The sequence below is a fragment of the Nicotiana attenuata genome, unplaced genomic scaffold, assembly GCF_001879085.1.
Source record: "Nicotiana attenuata strain UT unplaced genomic scaffold, NIATTr2, whole genome shotgun sequence".
NCBI classification, from domain to species: domain Eukaryota; kingdom Viridiplantae; phylum Streptophyta; class Magnoliopsida; order Solanales; family Solanaceae; genus Nicotiana; species Nicotiana attenuata.
In genome coordinates, this window is record NW_017675147.1 from 2821 (window position 1) to 25748 (window position 22928).

The 22928-nt window shown below is 37.3% G+C and overlaps 1 protein-coding gene across 2 annotated transcripts; it reads left to right on the forward strand.

Moving 5' to 3' along the window:
• Positions 1–1187: 1187 nt before the first annotated feature.
• LOC109219737 (major facilitator superfamily domain-containing protein 12-like) lies at positions 1188–9734 on the forward strand. Of its 2 annotated transcripts, none has more exons than XM_019384209.1 (13): positions 1188–1398; positions 2799–2998; positions 3662–3731; positions 4367–4563; positions 6329–6404; positions 6509–6592; positions 6670–6749; positions 7174–7300; positions 7399–7458; positions 7569–7619; positions 7719–7877; positions 8705–8837; positions 9238–9734. In XM_019384209.1, exons 2-13 carry the CDS (start codon positions 2841–2843, stop codon positions 9408–9410), a joined length of 1368 nt encoding a protein of 455 aa, XP_019239754.1. In that variant the 5' UTR covers positions 1188–1398; positions 2799–2840; the 3' UTR covers positions 9411–9734. The 2 variants fall into 2 exon arrangements, with proteins under 2 accessions (XP_019239754.1, XP_019239755.1); XM_019384210.1 differs by lacking the exon at positions 1188–1398 and adding an exon at positions 1439–1569.
• The last annotated feature ends 13194 nt before the right edge of the window (positions 9735–22928 follow it).

Sequence of the window (22928 nt, forward strand, 5' to 3'; positions counted from 1 at the left end):
AGCATCTGTATCATGTAGTGCTTCGTCGTAATTAATAGGTTCTGTATTAGGCTCTTCAGGGATTCTATCATAAGATTCTCCCAAGAGCGCAAACCGGAGAGGTTTTTTAATAATTCTCCCACTACGACTAGTCACTACAGGTGGAGGCTAATTTTGTTGTTGAATCACTTCACCACTTCCTTGAACTGAAGTCTCAATGTTATTTTCCACAGCAGGTGGTGCTAGGATATCATTGACTTTTTCCTAGAGTGCAGGATCCCTCCCAGATTGCCTCTCAGAATCAGTGGCACTGTTCTGCCGCGGTCCTACCGCGGTTACGCCAGGACCGCGGTCAGAAGGCCCTGAAGAATCAGGGGCATTGTTCTGCCGCGGTCCTACCGCGGTTACGCCAGGACCGCGGCGAGAGAGGCTTTCGATTCTTCAGGTTGCATAACAATTTCAGGTTGTTCAACAACGTGAGGTTGCTCAACATTATTTCCACTACTTTGGGGTAGTGAGATGTCAGGCAATTGTTCTTGTGCAATCTGATGCCTATTGACATTTCTCCCACTACGATAATGCAGTGGTATGTCAATGCTGGCTTCCGGGATACGTTCAAGAGTTGAGTCGTTAGTTATTCCATTATTTAATTCCTGTAAATCTAGTTTACTTCTAGGAATATGGTTCGTTAGATAGTCCTCCTCTAAAAATCTAGCATTTGTCGTAACAATTACCTTCTTTTCTTTGGGACAATAAAACAAACCGCCTTTTGTTCCTTTTGGATATCCAATGAAAATGCAAACTTCTGTCCTTGATTCCAATTTATCTGCTTTCCCTTTCAGCACGTGTGCTGGACAACCCCAAACCCGAATGTGCCGTAAACTTGGCTTTCGCCCAGTCCACAATTCTATTGGAGTTGAAGGTACTGACTTTGAAGGAACCAAATTTAGAATGTAGTTTGCTGTTTCTAAAGCATATCCCCAAAAGGAAAGAGACAAATCGGAATAACTTAACATTGATCTAACCATTCCCATAAGAGTCCTATTTCCCCAAAAGAATTGTCATTGACTTAAGGCAAGAATCTTTTTAAATTTTTGTTTAAGATTCTAATTTATTTATTCCTATTTTTGCAATGCCAAGATTCGGCGGTTAAAGGAAGAGGCCCCACATGAAATTGACAAAAACAATGTCATGACACAAGAAAATGCACAATCCCAATTCATTTCAGAGCTTAATATATTCCCTAAAATCCTGAATAAAGAAAGAAGAATGGAAAAGGACAAACAAAATTCTCATAGTATCAGTCAGTGGTCGAAAGAAGATTTAGAAGAAGACTGAAAAGATATCTTTTTTTATTGCTTTTTTGAACTTCCCATATGTGAAAGTAGGCTGCTTTCAATTCAGAAAACAACAAAAGGGGTGCGTCTAATTCACGTTACATACCCAGTAACTGTTCTTTACTTTTTTGATTGATTTGTATTACAAGAAAGTATAATTCTGTTTTTGCTCCATTCTTGTGGATCCAAGTTTAGTTTTTTTTGCTTGGTATAAATCATGGGTTCTTCTACATAGCTTTCAGTTCACACCCAGGTTTAAATTTTACATTTTTCATTCAATTTCTTGAAAAAATTTATTCCTTTGTTTCAAGAGATGTTTTTTGTTTTTAATTTTAAATGATTATATGGGGAGTTAATTTTATGTAAGCTTTCATGGGTTGTAACCATTTTTGGTATTAGACAATCTTAGATGAACCTTTGAATCTATTTTCTTGTTTCCTTTTGTTCTTGAGAGTGATTAAGATGAACATGTAGAAAAGTTGACCTTTCTGGTTTTTGAGTGCAGAGTGTGGTGATTTTGTGGTGATTCTTGTTTTTTTCTTTCTTCTAAAAGAAAGGGTTTACTAGAAGGGCTTATTTGTTGATCTCAAGTGTTTTTGACAGGGGTAAAGCTAAGAGGGTAATCTAGTTTTTTTTTTTCTGTATCAAATCATGACTAGTGTAAGAGGATATTATAAGCAGTTGGTTAAAATTCCAAGCAATGTATAAGCATGTACAACTAGGTAAGTGAATTTCATGACTTCATGAGTGGTTTTTAAGGGAGTACAAGTAGTCATTGATCCTTATAAGCAAGGACTTCTCAGAGTAAATAGTTGATTATTAGCATCAATTTAGTTATAATTGCTCTTGTCATAGTGGAAGGAAAGGAGAAAAGCTATGTAGATGTATAGATACAGTTTTCAAAATGTCAACATTACATTACTTAAAAACAATCAGGGATGTCTGGTATATAATTCAAGAGCTAAATAAGAGTCTATTAGAGTAAGGTATTTCACCTAAATATCCACTATTAGTAAGAATAAGGAAGTGTCTGACATTGGGTATGAATTCACAATCTGATACCCTTCTTTTGATGTGGCTTTTATGCAACATACTTGTGTCTCCATCATGCATCTGAGGTGATTCAGTTATTTGAAGTCTTCACTTATTGTGCGTTTTTAGTTTCTTGGTTATGCTGTATTTGGTGTATATACTGTGAAGTATCTAACCATCTACCTCGGACAAAATGTGTTTAGCATTATACTTGTGTAAGATCGCAAGTAAGATGTAAATATCCTGTTACCACAGTAGTGATAATGTTGTGTATACTGCGTCCCCGTGCATTACTTTTTTTGTTGGTTTTTGCTGTATGGTTCAATTTTCTCACTGAATATTGTGTGTGTTTAAGTCATGTCTGCTCTGAGAGAAATTTAACATCATTTTTACTAGGTTCATTCTATACATTGTAATTTTGCATCTGAAGCCTCATCTGTTGGATTGCAGGTTTCCTATTCACCAAACCACTGCCGAAACTTCTATAACATAATGGTTAATCATAATCAGGATGATGAATCATGTACAAAACCCATTGGAAGGTGTTCAGTGTTTTATTACGGTGTTGGGCACATGCTCAACGACATAACATCAGCCTGTTGGTTCACTTATCTCTTAGTCTTTCTGACAGATATTGGATTATCCCCAAGGTTCGTTACTCATTTTCTTGCTGTTAGGTACCCTAGTGAGCACGCGTCTTCCAATGATCGATTTAGCATTACGATAACAGGAATTGCCCTTCTTGCGTTTTTAAACTAACATGTACCACTTTACAGTTTTTCTTTATCGTGATCTAGCTTGTCTGCTGATAGATATCTAATGTCTGCATACCTTTGTTGCAATTTTTGAGTTAATGCGTACCAAAACTTTATATACTTCGTTTAGCGTGTGTTGCATGAATATTATGAGTTCAGTGGAGTGGCCCTACCTGATAGGGGCGTAGCTTCTAGTTAGTCAAATTAGAAAGACCGGTTTCATTTTATGGACACAAATATCATAAGGTATATCTGTAGCCTAAACTGGTAAGAGATACCGGTTGGTAATCCAATCCAGGCTTAAAGGGCTCGCGGTCGCCGCTGGACTCTCAAGTCCAATAGTGGAATTTCATTCCCGATTCACCCCATTCATGTTGGCCATTACTGCACCCTCCACAATTTGTCAAGCATGTGACTTCTGCACTCCTGCATCCCTCACGTTTCATTACCCTTCACCCCTCCCTTCAATAAACTTAAAGGAAAAGGCTATAACTTTAGGAGACCTTAGGTTGTGAAGTTGTTGGTTGTGTGCTCATGTGTACCTTGTTTGTTTCTCAGTGATGCTGCAGTTGTAATGCTCTCAGGTCAAGTTGCAGATGGATTGACCACTGTATTTGCTGGTGAACTGGTATCTCTCAATAACATAACTACTGCCTTAACTTAGAGCCCTTAATAATTTATTATATCCACAACCTTTTTCACACTTTTTTAAAACTTTGCTGTATTAACCAAACTCCGTCACTTGCTATAACACATGTATTGCACAAATCTATATGCAGAACATCTTTGATATACACTTAGCTCAAAATACAAACTTAAATTCACATATATAAATTTCTCGCTAACTTTGACTACCTAGGCAGTTTGAAGCATCAACTTGTATTTTTCCAGATAATGGGGGAGAGGACATAAGAAAAACATGTTAAGACATTTCCAATTTCACTTCCTAAGAGAGATCATGAAGTCACTGCTGAATGAGAACAGGCTCTGCCATTTTCACTTTTTTCTCATCTAAGCTTACACTTACCCATTATAAAATGTATAGTTTTTATTTTATGAGTATTTAAATATATGGTTTATGCAGTCATTTTCTTATAACACATTGATTGGTTAAATGCAGTAAGTAACTTTTGACATGAGAGCAGCACATAATTTTTTACAAAAATAATAACAATTACGCCTCAATCCCATGCTAGTAGCACATAGTTTTTTATCGACATTAAATTTAACCTTCTAACTAAGATTTGTCGTTTTACATGATAGATAGACAGGTTTGGGCATTTCAAAGTATGGCATCTTGCAGGATCTGTCTTGGTTGGTGTCTCATTTTCTTCAGTTTTTGGCGGTTGCTTGCCTTGCAAACTTATTGGTTCCGATTCGGCTATGCTGCAAACTATTGGTTACAGTGTGTTTGCTGCAATCTTCAATGTGGGATGGGCTGCTACTCAAGTATCACATATGTAATTTTATGATCTTATCTATCTTCTTTGCTAAATGTTACAATACTACTGTGCCGGGGCATTATAAAGACTTGTCATTCTATTTCTGGTTAGTTGTTTGCTGAATTTATTTAATATATTTGAAAGTTTTCTTCTTCTTCTTTTTTTTTTGGGGGGCGGGGGGTGGGGGGGGGGGGTATGTTTGAAAGTTTTTTTTCACTTACCTTCCGAGGGCAGGGTTTAACATGTTAATCCGCTATTTTGAGGACCATTTTCTGTGACTAATTGAATGATCTCCATCATCACCCAATCCTTTATGTAAAAGACACCAGCTAATGGCTGTGCCTGTGCTCCTCCTCCTCCTCAAGTTATGAGCAATAAGAATGGTGATCCATGCAGCTTTCTACCCCAAAAAGTTATCTTTCTCCATGCTGCTGAAGAAGAAAACTCTCCTCTCCCCTTGCTGCTGTAAATTAGAGGACTGGATAGTAATATTTCCATGAGAATGACAGGTTCTGCCATGGGCTTGATGAATATAACAAGTCAGAAATTTCTCCAGCTTCTCCATGTGCCAATCCCAGACAGCACCTCTAAATTGTACTTCCAAAATTCCTCGTACTGATCTGTAACACCCTAGGAAAAATTCACCATTGGCAAAACATGGGAGAGATGCTAGATATATAAGGAAGCAAGCCTTAGACCACAATGACGTGTTTTAAAGTCGTGCTGTTCTAGGGCCAAAATGGACAGTATAACTAGTGGACTGTGCTAGCAAATATAGTATCAGAGTTGGATTCCAGCAAGATGATGGTGGGGCAAACCTCAGCGAGAATATTGAGTCACTAAAAAGGGTGTATGTGATGGCCATGACGGAAGACTAATAGGCTTCTACTTTAGCAAACTTCCGAAGAGGGGGTGTAGTATGACATCTCAGGAAAATCCCACATCGGAACGGGAGAGAAAAATGAAGGGTTATATAATACAGAGAACAAATTCACATGGTACACCCACTTTCAGGCTCTATATGAGTTGTCCAAGGGACAAAGCTGTGACGCTTGTTGAGACAAAGTGGACAATATGTACCATGGGCTTGGTCTGTGATATGCTCTTCCCTATTTCCCCTACAACAGCTTCCTGATTGGCTTAGATTGTAAACTGTAGAGCTTGGTAAATATAACTTGCTCCAGACTCCTCTAACAATATTTCTATTCCCTAATGAAAGCCTTTTCCCCTCTCTATTTTTAACTCAATATTTTGCATACATGTCTTCCTGTCCCTTTATAGTTTCCTCTCAAAGAACAGTGTCATAACGACCATGTATTCATTCTTCAATACCAAACTTCCATTCCATATTTATCTCCTTTTGATCCTCCTCCAGAACTCCCTTCTTTCACTTAAATGTGTGCCACAGCCACAGATATTTTCTTAATGAAGCTATATCGAGGACCCTTATGTCCCTAACCCCAAGGGGATCATCTTTGATTGCAGAAGTTATCACTCTTCTACCCTCTAGCCGGAATGGTCATCACTTTTGACCACTGCAGCTACATAGGATCCTGATATAATCATGAAATTACCATCTTTTGACAAGTAATTGCTTTGCCAATATGCTAATCTTTTCTCAAATTTCTGGATGTAGGTAAAATAACTAAACTGTAAATAACTTGAAGAACCACTTTAAATTTCTAAGCGCATGAGCACCTTATGAAATTTCACCAAGTATAACCCAAACATTAGCCGATAGTTCTTTGGAAGTTGGTAACAGAATATTTGATGCTTGCTGTAGGTCGATGGTGAACTGCATTACACTGAACTCGACAAGCAGAGTAGTTTTAGCTAGTTGTCGCAATGCTTTTACGATGGTTGGTAATCTCCTCCATGACTTCATGCTATATTTCCTTGCACATGTGAGCAATCATTAACTTTTGGTTTGGTCTGCATTTGCTTGAACCTGATGAATTTGAAGATTGCAAACCTTAGCTTATACGCTGTTGCTTTTGCCGTGTTCAATGTCGTCGGAGCAGGGACACCTGCTGCTGTAGAAAATCAGGTATGTGACCTTCAGTGGCTTTTTTGTTTACTCTAAATTTTCTTTTGGCTTGTTCTCATTACTTTTTGAATGAGCAGTATCGTTGGATTGCATATATATCAATTTTCATTGGAAGCTGCTTTGTGGGCGTGTTTCATCTCGGAACCAGAGAGCCAAGGTCTTCACATGTCTTATTTTCTGTTTTTGAGTGAATTTATTGGCTGCATTATTTTCTGGGACTGGTTTTTTAAGGAAATGTAATTGTTTGAATTATTTCATTGCTTGGCTGAACTGGAGAAAAAATCATTTTGTTTGAGAATTTTGATGGAGCTAACCCCTAACTAGATTATGCATTGAACAAGATAGCTCAGCTTTTCTTCCTCCTCCACAAAATATAGCTTCATTTGTGAGAAACCCAGTTGAAAAATAATATTCCATCCCAGCAGAACAAGTTAGGTTATGTACTTTCAGAAAAGAAAATGACAATTATGCTAATTTTAGAATGGGAGATTGCTTTCAAGTACCATGATTAATTATTAGGGCAAGTTCTTGATAATTCTCTGCTTAGATGTTAATCACTAATATTTGCCTTTCTTGGCCAGTTTGAATTTAGAAGCTCGTGTCAAAGGTTATGTTAGAATTTCTTGGATGTATTGGTTTAAGAAGATCTTATATCACCAAGTTGCTCTTGTTTACTTGCTTACCAGACTTGTGACTAATGTCTCCCAGGTAAGTATTATCTGTTTTGGTGTTGGCCCTTTTGGATAGATATCAGAAAACTGAAATGGATTAGATCGATACAGTTCTTGTGATTGTTTGGATTGCAGGCGTTTCTTGCTTTCTATGTGATTTATGACCTGCAGATGAGTCAGTCTTCAAAAGCTCTGGTATTCTTCTGAACCTCATTTTCATTTAAAATAAAGAGCTTTTATTTGAAACTGGCAAGGGAAGAAATATAGTACTAACTCTTGTTCCTGTTCTTAATTGGTGTGGATAGGTCCCTGCAATCATTTTTATTTGCAGTTTTGTTGTATCCGTCCTGCTACAGGTGCCATACAAACAGAACTTTTTTTTGTCAGTTCTATCTCTAAATTTTCCAACGCCTTTTTTTGCCTCTTTTGTTTCCTTATAGCTGTATTATATGCAGGAGATTACATGGACCAGCCAGCGATTGAAGGGCTTTTATACTGCAGGAGGTCTCCTTTGGGTACTTTGTGGCACAGGAATACTCTTGCTTCCAAGAAACATGAATGTTCTTATGTATATCTTGTCGGTATTGATTGGCATAGCAAATGCCTTGATAATGGTACGGATAATATTCTGTGAGCTTACTTTGAATCTCGACTCTTGAAACTTTATTTTTGCACTTTATCCTGTTGTAGCATATCTATTTTTTGCTTTAAACTTGTAAAGAACACAGATGGGCGGTGTCTGTCAACCATAAGACAGCAATATACTTATTTAACTTTGGTTTATGAGAAGTTTTAGTCCATATAGTTCTGCTGACATATGCTAGAGAGGTGCTTTATCAATTTTTAGATGGTCATCAATTTCTAATCAAAGCATGATACAAAACCATTCTGGAACAGCTTTGGCTATCTTTCAGCGCAAAATTCCTTTATGATAAAATTTATATGGACCAAATACTCCTTTAAGCACTGATGGACTTGCTGTGGGTTAATTAAATTGTGACCTTATATATGTGGAAATATTATCTCCTTAGATAGGACAATTTTCCATTTATTTCTTAATGACACTATTTTCACAAAGGAGGTCTAGCCATATCTTGTGGTTTTTGCTTAATATATGGCACTATTGAGTATCTATGAAGTTGTTAACTAACCATGGACTTGTTTAACTGAAGAGTGGGCAGTAATATTCTTAGTTGTGTAATGATGTTCAGCTACATTAAGCCTTGCATACATGTATATATTCCTCACCATTCTCAAAAAAGCCAAGTGCATACATGTTGTAGTTTCTATTATTCCACGAGGAAGCCCAGGCTCTTTGCTGTGACATGCATTGGAAGAAATAATGATTTAAAATGCTCGATTAATTGTGAAACATGCAATGTGATCAGAAAGCCTATAATTACAATCTTCGTGTGCACCTCTTTCCTATATGACTTAACAGGTGACTGGAGTGGGCATGCAAAGTGTCTTGGTTGGCCGAGATCTAAATGGCTGTGCTTTTGTGTACGGATCATTGAGTTTTCTGGATAAAATGATATGTGGGTTGGCTTTGTTCATTCTCGAGTCATATCAGAGTAAGCATTTGTTCCTGTATCTCTCTGTTATCTTGGTCAATGACCAGCTTCTATGTGTAGTCATTCTAATTGTTTGACATCCATTACTGAGCGTGTCTGTGGAAAACTAATGAATTAGCTCCACCTTAAGTTCATTAACAGAGTTAGTTAGTTAGTTAACAGTTTCGCCTTTTCATCAGCCAAGAACTTGCTGCTTCACCCACTTATTTTCATCATTCCTTTATAATAACCTCTAGCAGAGATCTTTTTACTTTACTATAGACTTGTTACCAGAAAGTTTCTGTTAAGAAATCTGTAATAGGGCGCAGAATTCATTTCACTTTTCTCGCTTAAATTATTTGTAGCTTCCTTTAATCAGATAACTCTTTATTTACTTTGGCACTGTCACCTTTCTATGCAGGATCCTCTCCGGAACTGCACAACTGCAGTACGAGCTGCCCATTCTTTTCCCTCAATCGGTATGCACTAGGCCTCGTTCCAGCGGTATGTGCACTCCTTGGGGTGATAGTCACCTGCAGTATGGACCTTCAGACACTCACATTGAAGCCTCTGGAGGAACCTCTACTAGGTTAACCCCCAAAAAGCTGTTGAACTAATAATTAGTCATATGTTAAAGAAAGGGATTCAAGCCTTGCTGCTGTTAGGTATTGTTTTATACAGATGAAAATATTTCTGCAACACCAATTAGCTCAAGATTATAGAGAACATTAGCTCCATTTATACTCCAGTTAGCTTCTTTCCTAGTAATTTTAACCAAATTAGGATCCCTTAACAAGAAATCATCTGTATAGATTCGGATCCGTATCGGTTCAATGATTTGCAGAATTGTAGTTTGAAGGATTACTTACTGTAAAAACTCTTGAAGGTCAGTAACATGATTGAATTATTGGAGCTTTCTTGTTCTGGCTTAAGTTATATTTGCTCTTTCGTTTATTCATTATTCACTAGTACAATGATTAGTATATGTAAGTTGAAGGATCGCAATACATATGAAGTAATGAAGTCAATCTTACCAAATTCTCCATTTAAATGAAGCAACAGAGAAAATAATTAAAGTTACCTTTCAAGAGTGAAAATTCTCCATTTTTGGCCTAATTCATAAGCCAAAAATGCTTTCGAGTTTTGACCTCAGGCGATCATAGTAAGTTGTATAATCTACTACGGCAAAAGAGCATACACCAAGTGAAGTGGTCACAATGAACTAAGAATTGAAAGAGTCGAAGTAGAAATATTAGAACATCAATATAATGGAGGAGATGAACTGGGCAGTGAATCACATGAAGGGAAAGACTAGTCCAGCTGAACTATATAGAACTATTACATCTGGCAGGAGAGGAATTTCAGAGGAAGCAGAAAACTTCAGTAGTTATGTGCAAGCTAAGATGTATTCTGTTTAGATAGCAGAGGTGTCTGTGTTCCCTAGTTGCTATGACTTATACTTGTGGCATATGTCGAAGGAATCAGTGGTTGGTTTTTTTATGTTTGTGTCTTGTATATAACTATTATTTGGTAAATAAAGTTCCTTTAGATAGCAAAAATAAAAAACAAAAAGGAACCTCAATATAATGGCAGAGGCGTGGATTTTTCTCCTTTCTATGGCGTTGCACGGGAAGAAGATGGTGAAAAATGATACATCGGATAAAGTTGCTAGCGTGAACTAAGGATTAGAAAGTTTGAGGATGAAAATGTACTACATCAACGCGGGAGGCATGAGTTCTTTCCCCTTATATGGTGTTAATTAAAGGAGGAGGAGGAGGAGAGACCAAAATTATACATCAAGCCTATGAACTAAACATGAGTAACTTGACCTACAATAGTAGAAGATTACCGAAATCTTATATGTTATTTTCTTTTCTTTTTTCTTTTATTAAATTTCGTGAAGCAGCTAGCTCTAGCTCCACCATATGATTTATTGCCCCATTGCTAGGGGAAAATCCCCATCTATCATCATCAACCCATCAAAGCTAGGCAAACTAATAAATTTGCAATTAGTGCATAGAGTCCTTTTCCTATCACATAAATAACTCCTATATAATCTTCCAAAGTGCATAGTCTTTTTTCCTATCTGGTCCACCACATCAATACTATGATACTACAAATGATATACCACAAGGAAAAGAAAAGGAGTGGAGAAGAACTATGATTTTTTATTTTGGTACAACTCTTTTGTGAATAATTCAAAACCAATAAATTTTGCAAAACAATTGAAGAAAGTACTAGTAATTTTTGCAAAGGAAAGAAAATGCACTCTTGTGAGAAACTATTAAAGTGACATGTAACCAGAAACTATCAGTAGTAATACCTAGTAGATTGGCTTTGTATGGCAAGAAAGTGACTGAACCCATTTGTTTGCTAACAAATGTCAACTAAATTTTGGTCATATCTGTAGCTTTCAAGAACTTATGAAATCTATTGCAACATTGCAAGTTCTTGAAAATAAGAATACTCCAGGCTATTACTTTTTTTTTTTTTCATTGAGTAATAATTTGTTTGGTCAAGCTTCTACTAAACTAAAAGTACCTTTTTGTTTTAAATTTAAAAAAAATTACTTATTTTGGAGACTTAAGATGCTTGGCTGTAGCTTGTAGGCCGAATTTAGTTTATATTGTAGATATACGGTGTATATGTATTTATAAATTCATTAAATTAAATACAAATAATAGAGGGGCAGCTCAAGCACATGCGGGGCCTAAAGCCAAAGTTTAATATGAGGCCTAAACTTAAAAGAAAGTTATAAGATATGTGTTTATTTGAAGTCTATTCTTCTAACTTTTTGAGATACAAAGTTATTAATAATCTTTTTTATTATTGATTTTCTCTAATAATTCTTTTTTAATTTATAATATAGCCAACTCGTCTAATCATTTTTGAGATATTATTGATCTTAGATAAGATTTTATTCAGTAATAGAAGTATATATAGAACTATTGGAAGCTTAAAATTATTGTTGAACACTTAACAAATCAAATCTTGGAGAAAGAAGAGGAGCAAGAATATTAAAGAGAAACAAAATATGTAGGAATTTCAGAAATATGAAGAGATTGAGGAAAAGAAAGATTGACTTGGACAAATTAAGAAAGGGAGAATAAAATTTTGACACGTCATCTAATAAGGGAGTAAAAAGTAGAAAATTTAAACATTGGAAAAACTATTCATCTATACATTTTTAAGAAAGTCAAATTATTACTTTATTTATATATCTAAAGGGCTTTTTACTTTTATATTTAACACTATACTTTTGTATTGAAAATATTAAATATTATTTTTTAAATATTTATAAACCTATTATTTTGAAAAAAACGGGGCCCCTCAAATTTGGGGGCCTAAGGCACAAGTCTTACTACTTATAGCATTAAACCCGACACTGATAATAGATTCTAAACCTAGTGAATCAAATAAGTTGGGTAAAGTACTCAAACCTATAATGTTCAAATTCCGGATCTACCCCTGCTTGGCCAAGTTTTTTTAGGGGGGTGGGGGGTGGGGGGTGGGGGAGGAAGTGCTTTTGAGTGGTGTTTAACCGAAAAATAGATTTTTCAGTCAAAGTCTAAATTTAGAAGAAAATGGGCTACTGATAATCATGTTTTACTTCATTTTCACAATGATATTTAAGAAAAACAATAAGAATGGTAGAGAAAATTGACTAGAAGAAATAAGGAATGAATTGATGGACAATTCCTAAAATCAGGCTGAAAAACTCAATAAAGCAGAGAAGTATAGAATATATTTCAATAGTACTTAGAATTTGTCCTTACAAATAAAATTTTGTACCCTTATATAGGAGTGTACAATCATAACGGTTTTCTCACATAATTTGGATTTATTATGGGCATTAATTGTATTGATTGCCCATTATCACAAATAGTTGTAACTGGCGTATTTATTGTTATAAATGTCTTATAACTGTTCTGCTTCTCCTTCTTTATTTACTTTTGGTTCATGTATCCTCCCTTCTTTTTTATCCTTATTCATTCTGTCCACGCCTCTTCTTTGACAATTATCAGACCCGATTCTTTTTTGTATTGTCTCGCAGGTATTTTTCCCGTGCCTTCCTCTCTCAATTAATTTTATTAGTTGAGAATGCCACTTGTCGCTGTATCACTGCTCCACGCGTCATGCTTCGTCAGCATACTAGCATTTCACGTGTAATGCCTTTTTTTCACCGATACAGATAGTCCCCCCACTTTCTGAATATTCTCGACTGATTATTCGGGAAGTAGAAAGCTTTTATAGAGGGAATTCTCTGCCGCCGTTTTTCGAATATCATCATGTCTCCTTCAGAACCGATGTGACTTACATCAAATCCATTTAATGCACATGCAACGTGGCCTCTAACGGTTGGTGCTACAGTTTCTCAGCGTTTTTTAGGGTTTCTCTGCGGCCGTGTCAGCCACGAAGTGACGGTTCTATTATAACGCTTCATAATGACCAACTTTGATAATGGTCGTGTCTCCTTATAAATACTCCATTCTTTTTTTATTTCTTGGAGTCTTTCTTCTTCAATATCCATCACTTTATTCTTGTTTTGCATTTTTCTGCATCTTTCGTCTGTATTTCTTTTAACAATCATGTCTTCGCTAGATCCTTGTAAAGTTGTGATTGTCAATGAGTTTGTTCCTTCTAATGCTCTCACTAGAAGTAGAAGGGGTGGTAGGCTTCGTAGTCTTGGTTCGATATCCAACCGTGTTCCCTCTTCTCAGAGTAGTGCTATTAAGCCATCTTCTTCTAAGCCTATGGCTCATTTTAACCCCTAGATCTTCTTCTAGAAATAGAGACTCGGCTGATCCTGTGCATGAACCCACCGTTGCAGAGATTGTTTCTCAAAAATTTTCTTTTGTAACTGATCGTGAAACCATAAGAAACCAAGTTTCTTCCATGGCTTCCCTCAACCATGCAGACCTTTACCCGAGTTTGATCACTACCGGTCTTCTTTCTCTGGTTCGAAGGGAGTGTTACTGGAAACAAGATTTTCCAGTTTTAGTTCCTGGTACCAACCAGAGAATTACTTCCTATCATGCTTGTTTTTCTTTTGTCTACAACTACCCTTTCACTTTAGGGTTCAAACCTCCTATTGATCCAGTATTACTTGAATTCTGTCGTTATTTCAACGTGTATCTTGGCCAGATTGGCCCCATAGTATGGAGGGCTGTTGCATGCCTTCGTTATTTGGCAGAGCTGGTTTCCGTGCCTTTTACTTTTTGGCACTTGCTTCACCTGTAACCCCCCCCCCCCAAGCTATTTCGTGAATGTGTCTTTACTCTCGTGGCTAGGAGTAAGAGAGTTTTGGTTAGTCCTGAAGACGATCGGGACCGTGGCTGGTATGCTCGTTTTGTCGCTGCTCCTACTAGTGGATTAGTAGGCGAAGAAAACATGCCTTTCCCCAAAAAATAGAACTTTGCACGTAAGCTTTCTCTTTTCTTTTTGAAATATCTCAAAAGATATCATTATAATCAGATACCCAATTTTTCAGCATCCATAGAGGTTTTTGATGTTATTTTCAACTTCCGTGCTTGGGTAGAAAAGATGTTGACAGCAACGTCTATGGAGAAAAGGTCCTGGAAATACCTTTCTCAAAAATTTGGTTGGAAAGTGAAGACGCATGGTAATCTTTACCTTCATTGTCCCTTATTTTATCTTCCTTGTTTATTCAAAAAAAAAACCATCCTTCCCTTTTTTTTATTAGGGTTTCCTATTCGTGGCATTAGTCCCGCGTCTGTTCCATCAACCAGGCTTTCCGTAAGTCTTGCTCAGGAAAAAATTTTAAGTGCTGTCACGACCCAAACTGATGGGCCGCGACGGTCACCCAGTGCCTTACTCAATCGAGTACCAACGTAATGTATCTTCCGTATCGTATTATCATAGGAAAATGAGACAGAAAGACTGTCGTGAGATGACTAGAATAAAGCATTAGGGAATACTCGACATAAGGTGACCCAACTTGATATATCAACTTATACATATGACGTACGGGCCTATAAGGCCAAAATGATCACTTGTACGCTGAACATAGGCCGACAAGGCCATACAATCCTTCATATACATGATATATGTCTACAAACCTCTAGGAGTAGATAAATACCATAAAGGTCAAGACAGGGCCCCACCATACCAATCAATATATGTCTAAATCATACTGACCAAATAAGCAACTCCGGAGCAAATGAAGCATACCAACATCTTCCGATGAGCTAATAGCCTACTTTGAGGACTCTCAACCTATCTATCGGGACCTGCGGGAATGAAACGCAGCGTTCCCAGGGAAAAGGGACGTCAGTACAAATAATGTACCGAGTATGTAAGGAATAAAATCAGTAAATAATAGACATGAGAGAAACATGGAGTAAAAGACTCAACATGTATGTCTGAATAGCTCTGTGAATCATTTAATATTTATAATGTCATGCATATGAGTATAAATGTCATACCATGCATAGGTATATGCGTACATAACATCATCAAGCCTCTGAGGGCATCCCATCATATCATATCGGCCACTGTGGGCAAATCATCAACGTATACCAGCTGATCAGGTGGTGGTGCGTATATAACGCTATAAACTTTCCTCATACCCCATATATATATATATATATATATATATATATATATATATATATATATATATATATATATATATATATATATATACATACGTATACGCGTATATAACGTCATCTGGTCATGGGTCAATGTCCATGTATAACTGAATGCAATGCAGTTAATAAGATTTCTCGGTATGTCATAAGGTCAATATGCCTTTGATTAATATCATGAAATCAACTTTATCAACTTACGTATTTTTTGAGAAACATGAACAAACGATAGAATAATAAGACATATGGGAAATCAAAAACATAAGAACCTCTAGTATTTCTATGAATAGAGTCATTTATAGAAGTTGTGCATTTTCTCGTTTCGTTTGTATCGTATGGATCATGCCAAAAGGAAAGAAGGAACAGCATTAACATACTTGATCCGATTCTCTTAACAATCCTTCCAACACATGTCAAACGCGACAAATCATGTAACGGCAAGATCGAAGTAAGGAAAAATCTGTATGGTATTCTTGAGAAAGCTTATACCGGGCTCCCTTAGAATTGCAAGTCACGTTGCTGTTACATTGTAGGGGTTCATATGAACTCCTTTTGAGAATTCCCATCCGTTACTTAGCAAGCATTTTCATTTCCCTTTAATGATGTAGGGATGTGATTTTTATCATAGTGAGTGGGCCCCACTTTAGGTGATGACTTAGCCCAAAATCCCCTAAATATGCCACCTAGTACATAAACCAAAGAGTCATTATTTGGTCTTGGAAAATATTACCCCTTGCTGCCACGTTGGGGGTGATGTTTCCACCAAATAATTATCCACCCATTTCTAATTGATTTGTTCACTTCCCACTTAAATCAATAATTAACCCCCAACATAATTAGGTAATATCCTAATTTAATTAAAATACTAATCACTTTTAACCTACTCTATATACCTTACTATCATGGTCATGTGGTATAGTATTAGTCCATAAATATGGGGTATTATAGCTTGGATCGCATTTTATCTCAAAATGTCAAACTTCGACGAAACTCATTTTCTTCGATTCGCTTACCCGCTCACCTTTACGAATTTACGTATCACTTATTTGAAATAGAATAATACTTATAACCTTAAAATAATCTTGTCCTTGAAATGATGTCAATTATCTTACGACAAATCCAACATACAATACTACGGGGTGTAACATCGTCGTAATACTGCAGAGTGTAACATTCACGTAATACTGCAGGGTGTAACATCATTCCCCCTTTTGGAACATTCATCCTCGAATATTGACTAATGCACTTATCGGTCTCATAACCGGATAGCTCTTACGAATGGTTTTAATACTATCCTTGTCATCTAGGCAACTGTTTTGTGAATAAATCCAAAGTCCAAAGCATTCCCACCTTTAGGCCTCTTTCTCACACCACGGCCTGTAGTCGAAATTCTTCCAATCTCGTAATTGTTGCTACCTCCTATCATGCAGCATGTACGACCTTTTCCTTGTATGTGCGCCTATGCTACTCTTCCCTCCAACTTTTAGCCAATCTCTAGGGCCTTATTTTGTGAACATATGCATATATAACAATGACATGTTGTCCTTCTGGGAACCTATAGGTGTACTGAAGTTCTTCGCTCGATATTTTGTTGAACTTACGAATATTGCTATATCTTGTTTCATATCCTTGGTTATCTACCCTTATAGCTTTACTACATCTAGGTAGGTCATAATATAGCCTAACTCTTACTTCGATTTATTATTACCGAGGTCTGCTATCCAACTCCAGGTTACTCCCTCGCTTCTTATCCTATATGTATAAATCTAAGTCCTTTAATGCTTCCTTATTACTGTTCATCTTAAGAATGCCGACCTAATCTCATCTCATACTTTATAACTTTTATCCATCCATTGTTGATTCACCTCAATGTTGATCTTATAATCTACCATTGGTACTTGAAACCTCTTACGTAATATATTGTCACTAGGGCTCATGTCGCATCGAGGAACATTTGAAGTGATTTGCCTGATCCACTTAGGAATGATGCTATACTTCAATAATTGTATTTCATAGAAGCCCAATGTGATTCATCTTATGGGGGTATGTTAATCCCGTGCATTCATGAATCGCTTTTCTTTATATCATTACTCAATCGAATGCCTACACGACATCCTCTTATCTATCATAATTACACTCTTATTCTACAACCACATGCAATCCCTTACCAACTGTCCTTTGGATGTAGGCATCGTTGTATTACGAATAAAATAGACTTTAATAGTTTGAATTCTTACAATTGAGCTCTACCACATGATCTAGAGTAAGAAGAAAGAGTGATAATCCTAAATTCCCTGTAGCCTCCTGCTTATAAGTGTGGTGCACATCACACCCATAAACAAGTCTCTACTAGACACGGCTTGTAGACTCCCTAGGACAGAACTGCTCTGATACCACTTTTGTCACGACCCAAACCGATGGGCTGCGACGGGCACCCGGTGCCTTACTCAACCGAGTACCAACGTAGCGTATCTTCCGTATCATATGTCACACCTCCTTTTTTACACCACCCGAGAAGGGAGTATACGAGAGTTTTTCCAATTAAAATGACATTATTCGAAATAGGATTATTTTATTTATTTTAGAGTCCCCACTTGGGATAATTTATTTTGGTGTCTCAAGTCACCGGTTTATTTTAAATCCCAAATCGAGGAAATTTCAACTTTATTTTAAAAGCCTGCGAACCAGAAATTCTAAGTAAGGAATTCTGTTAACCCGGGAGAAGGTGTTAGGCATTCTCGGGTTCCGTGGTTCTAGCACGGTCGCTTAAACTATTAATAATTGGCCTATTATCTGATTTACTACATGTTTTAAACCTATTGTGTATTTTTTGGCTTTATTACCGCTTTTAATTATTTTAAACCGCTTTTTGGGATTTATGGAATTATTACTTGAACAAGTTACGATTGTCGTACACTTGCCGTTTTTGAACACACCGCAAACCACGCTGCATGAAATGCACCCGCGATTCGTGATATGTTTATTTTTATTAATGTTCAAAGTTGTTGTGGTCGGGTAACATAAAATGCACACCCGAATGTGGGATTATGTATCGTGACCATGCCACGGGAACCGTACCCATAATCACGATGATTTATTATTAATCACGCCTAAAGCAAGCTACGGAGATTCAATTTTAATAGCAACATTTGTGAGGGCCATGGATAATTTAATTTATTTACGGCACACCTCAAACCTTTTTCTATAAGTATTAGTTCTTGATCTAATCTTATGAGGGCCATGGATTATAAATTTTGTTTGGCATGGCACACCTCAACTTATTTTAAAAGATTTTATTATTCGAAGTTGTTATGATCGGGTTACATGAAATACACCCCCGAATTTGGGAATTAGGTATCATGACTATGCCACGAGAACCGTACCCATAGTCACGATAATTTATTATAAACGTGCCTAAAGCAAACTACGATGTTCATAGTATTTTCTACACTAGTTATTATTAATGTAAGGGCCATGGGTTATGGATTTTATTTTTGTATGGCACGATATTTACGAATTTTGAGATACTTCTAACTAGTTTCGAAACAGAGTGTTCTGAAGAGGTAAAAGTCTAGTAGGAAAAACTAGTAGCCCCTTTTGGTTTCATTTGTATCTTTCACGTAAAATGCCTGTCTCGTATTCAGATAGACAATTGGTTGGACTTTTCTGAAAGCTTGATGTCCACAATGTGCATTGATACAGGCTTGGTGCCTTATTAATCAAATTATTCTGACTAATCAAAATAAGAATCTATCAAAACAGGTAAAAGCACAGTTGTCAAATTATATTTTAGAAAAGAATGAACTGATTAAGAAATAGAACGGAAAAAAAAAGAAAAGCTTTACACAATGTTAATCCAATTGGATCAAATCATGAACACTTCTATATTCAAATTCCCTGATCTAGTTAAACATTAATCAGGACCTTGAGACTTTAGGTGGATGCTCCTTTAACTTCATTCAGCCATCAAGTCTTAATGCCAACAATCATTCTCGAACTAATAGTTGTATTTTAGCATACTTATACATCAAATAATTCTACTACAACAAGAGTTTAATGGTGGTCATAACAAATTAATACTTGCACACAGATTTGTGCATTAGTTCAACACATGGGAGTAATTCAGAGTAGTTAAATCTACAATGAATCCTTAAAGAACATTTTCAAACACATGAATAGACAACTACTGCAAGTCTATGACAGTATAATATCCCAAACACTGATTACACGACTTGAAAACATAACTAATTGTGCAGAGCTTGAATTTAGAAGAAAAGGCAGCCAAATAGAGGTTTAAATCCACATATTAGAGCTCAGCTACAGATTTTGCGACCAATAGTAGATTCCAACAGCAATCAGCAGTATTTTTTAGACTAAATTAAACTCTCAAACCTAGAAACTCTTAAACAAACCACAACAAACTGAAATCAAACTCGAAGATTTTTTTTGAATCCTAATTCTCCTCTGTTTTGTCTTTTTGTTGAATCTTCTTGTTTCAGATTTTAGAACGCCCTTCTTTGAATTTTCAAACGGCGGCGGCTGTTGAAGAGACCAGACGTCCCTGCTACTTCTGTTTTTGGAGCCAAAAGAGGGGACTTTCTCTGGTAAAAAAAATAACTGAAGGTTCTATCTCTAGGGATCTAGGTTTTTAGGTGTTTTGTGTTCAAAATCATCAGGGAAATGTGTGTATTTTGTGTGTGTTTCGAGAAAATGAAGATGAAGAAAGAAGAAGAGGGGTCTGTTTGTGTGCGATTTGTTTGAGTGAGCTTTTGGTTAAGAAGATGATAGGAGATGAGGGTGGCGTTTTTGTTGAAGAAGAAGAGAAACAGCGGTGGGGGAGGGCTTCCTAAGTCTCTGTAGGTGATAGCTCTTAGGGTCTAGGGGGCTGATGGTTTAGGTCTTTAGGGTTGAGATTTAATGAGAGGGGAGTGGGTTATTGGGCCAGGCGGGATTTGGGCTTGGGCTCAAAGTGGTTTGGGTGAAAATTGAGCTTATAAATTTGATTTGGCCCAATTTCAAAGCTTCTCTCTTTTTTGTTATTTTTCTTGATTTTTAAACTACTAAAATTAATTAGAAATCTTAAACTAAAATCTAATTTGTAAAATCCTATTAATTATTTATTTAAAACATAAAAATAATTAATTAACTTAAAGCTAATGCAAAGAAATTACTAATTTGAATATTAAAAATGCATGAAATGCAACTAAATCAAGAAAAACTTCTAAAATCCCTTAAAAATTATTTTTGGTTTATTTTTAGGAGTTATTTTCATGTAGGGCAAAAATTAGGTGCTCACAGCTGCCCCTCTTTGCTCGAAAACATGAAGAGTTTTCGGGCAAAGATAAAGTGAGCAATTACGAGCAATTTTTGCCCGTTTGAAACTCCATTTGGAAGCATTTTGAACAAGTTTGACCGAACCTTGCTTCGAAGGTTGCCTACATATCCTTGGCTATAAAGGAATCAGGTCGGTGTAGTTCTGAAAGTTTTGGTAGCTGGGACTACCGAGAAGCTGTGATTTCACTGTTGTTGCTGCTGTTTCTGCTTGCTGAGCTCCTTATTACACCAAAATAAAAAACAAAAGCTAAACTAGTTAAGCCTATCAACTACGAGTTACAAGATTCCTATCTATGAGTCTTCTGAAGCTTGATTTTGAGTTTTAGTTGGTTCTTCACGTGGACTCTGATGTGAATCTTGATGCTTGTTAGCTGCAGGTGCTGGTTCTTTCCTTTTTCAACTTCTCGGATCAAGGCGGGACGTACAAAGCTTGTGACTTCAATCACGTCTTGAGCAGTCCCCATCTTTTCTCCGCTTCTGCACTTTGAGTTCAACTTTTTTTCTTGTTTTTCTTTTCTTTTATTTGGATTGAGACTTCTTCTTTTGGTCATCTCAAACTTGTGCCTTATGGTAAAAACCTGTTCAGGCACCAAAACAACCAAACGAACAAAATTTTTCTGCCCCAGTTTTCACTAGGAAAATTTCGTGAATTATTGCAACAAAATCTAAACTATTTCTTTATTGAAAGCAATTAAAATCGGGATTGTGTATCCCTGAGAAAAAGAGATTAGGGAGTGGAGACCCTATATCTGAAATGAAATCAAATGGGGATCGGAAACCCAAAGTTGGAAAGATTACCAGGTTATGCTGGAAAAATGACCGGGTTATGCCAGAAAGGTCCTCGGGTTATACCGGGGAAGGTCATCGGGTTATGCCGGAAAAGAAAAAGGTCCTCGGGTTATGCTAGGGAAGGTCATCGGGTTATGCCGGAAAAGAAAAAGGTCCTCGCGTTATGCTGGGGTGGTCCACGGGTTATGCCGGGAAAGTCATCGGGTTATGCCGGAAAAAGGTCTTCGGGTTATGCCGGAGAGAGTCATCGGGTTATGTCAGAAAAGAAAAAGGTCCTCAAGTTATGCCGGAGAGAGTCATCGGGTTATGTCGGAAAAGAAAAAGGTCCTCGGGTTATGCCGGGGAGGTCCACGGGTTATGCCGGGGAAGGTCATCGGGTTATGCCGGAAAAGAAAAAGGTCCTCGGGTTATGCCGGGGAGGTCCACGGGTTATGCCGGGAAAGTCATCGGGTTATGTAGGAAAAAGGTCCTCGGGTTATGCCGGTGAGAGTCATCGGGTTATGCCGGAAAAGAAAAAGGTCATCGGGTTATGCCGGGGAGGTCCACGGGTTATGCCGGGAAAGTCATCGGGTTATGCCAAAAAAGAAAAAAGGTCCTTGGGTTATGCCAGGGAGGTCCACGGGTTATGCCGGGAAAGTCATCGGGTTATGCCAGGAAGGTCCACGGGTTATGCCGGAGAAGGTCATCGGCTTATGCCGAAAAAGAAAAAGGTCCTCGATTTATGCCGGGGAGGTCCACGGGTTATGCCGGGAAGTCATCGGGTTATGCCGGAAAAGAAAAAAGGCCCTCGGGTTATGCCGGGGAGGTCCACGGGTTTTGCCGGGAAGTCATCGGGTTATGCCGGAAAAGAAAAAAAAGGTCCTCGGTTATGCCGGGAAGGTCCACGGGTTATGCCGGGAAAGTCATCGGGTTATGCCGGAAAAGGAAAAGGTCCTCGGGTTATGACGGGGAGGTCCACGGGTTATGCCGGAAAAGTCATCGGGTTATACCGGAAAAGAAAAAAAAAGTCCTCGAATTATGCCGGGGAGGTCCACGGGTTATGCCGGGGATCAACTAGGGAGTGGAACCCTATAATGGAAAAGACTACCAGGTTATGCTGGCAGTGACTAGGGAATGGGACCTTATGTTGGGAAAACGCATCTAGAGATTGGGGACCCTTGGCTAACATGATTTTGAATTTTTCTTCTTCTTTTTTTTTTTTTCCATTTTCGACATTTTTCTTCTATTTTTTTTCATTTTCATTATTTTTTTATTTTATTTAAGAAAATGAATAAAAATGCAGGAAAGAATTTGGAGGAGACTTCCCTTTTGGATTGATTATTGCTGCAAAGCTGTTTCTAGCCCTTGCGCAGTTTCTTTTGGTTGCACCTGCTTCTTG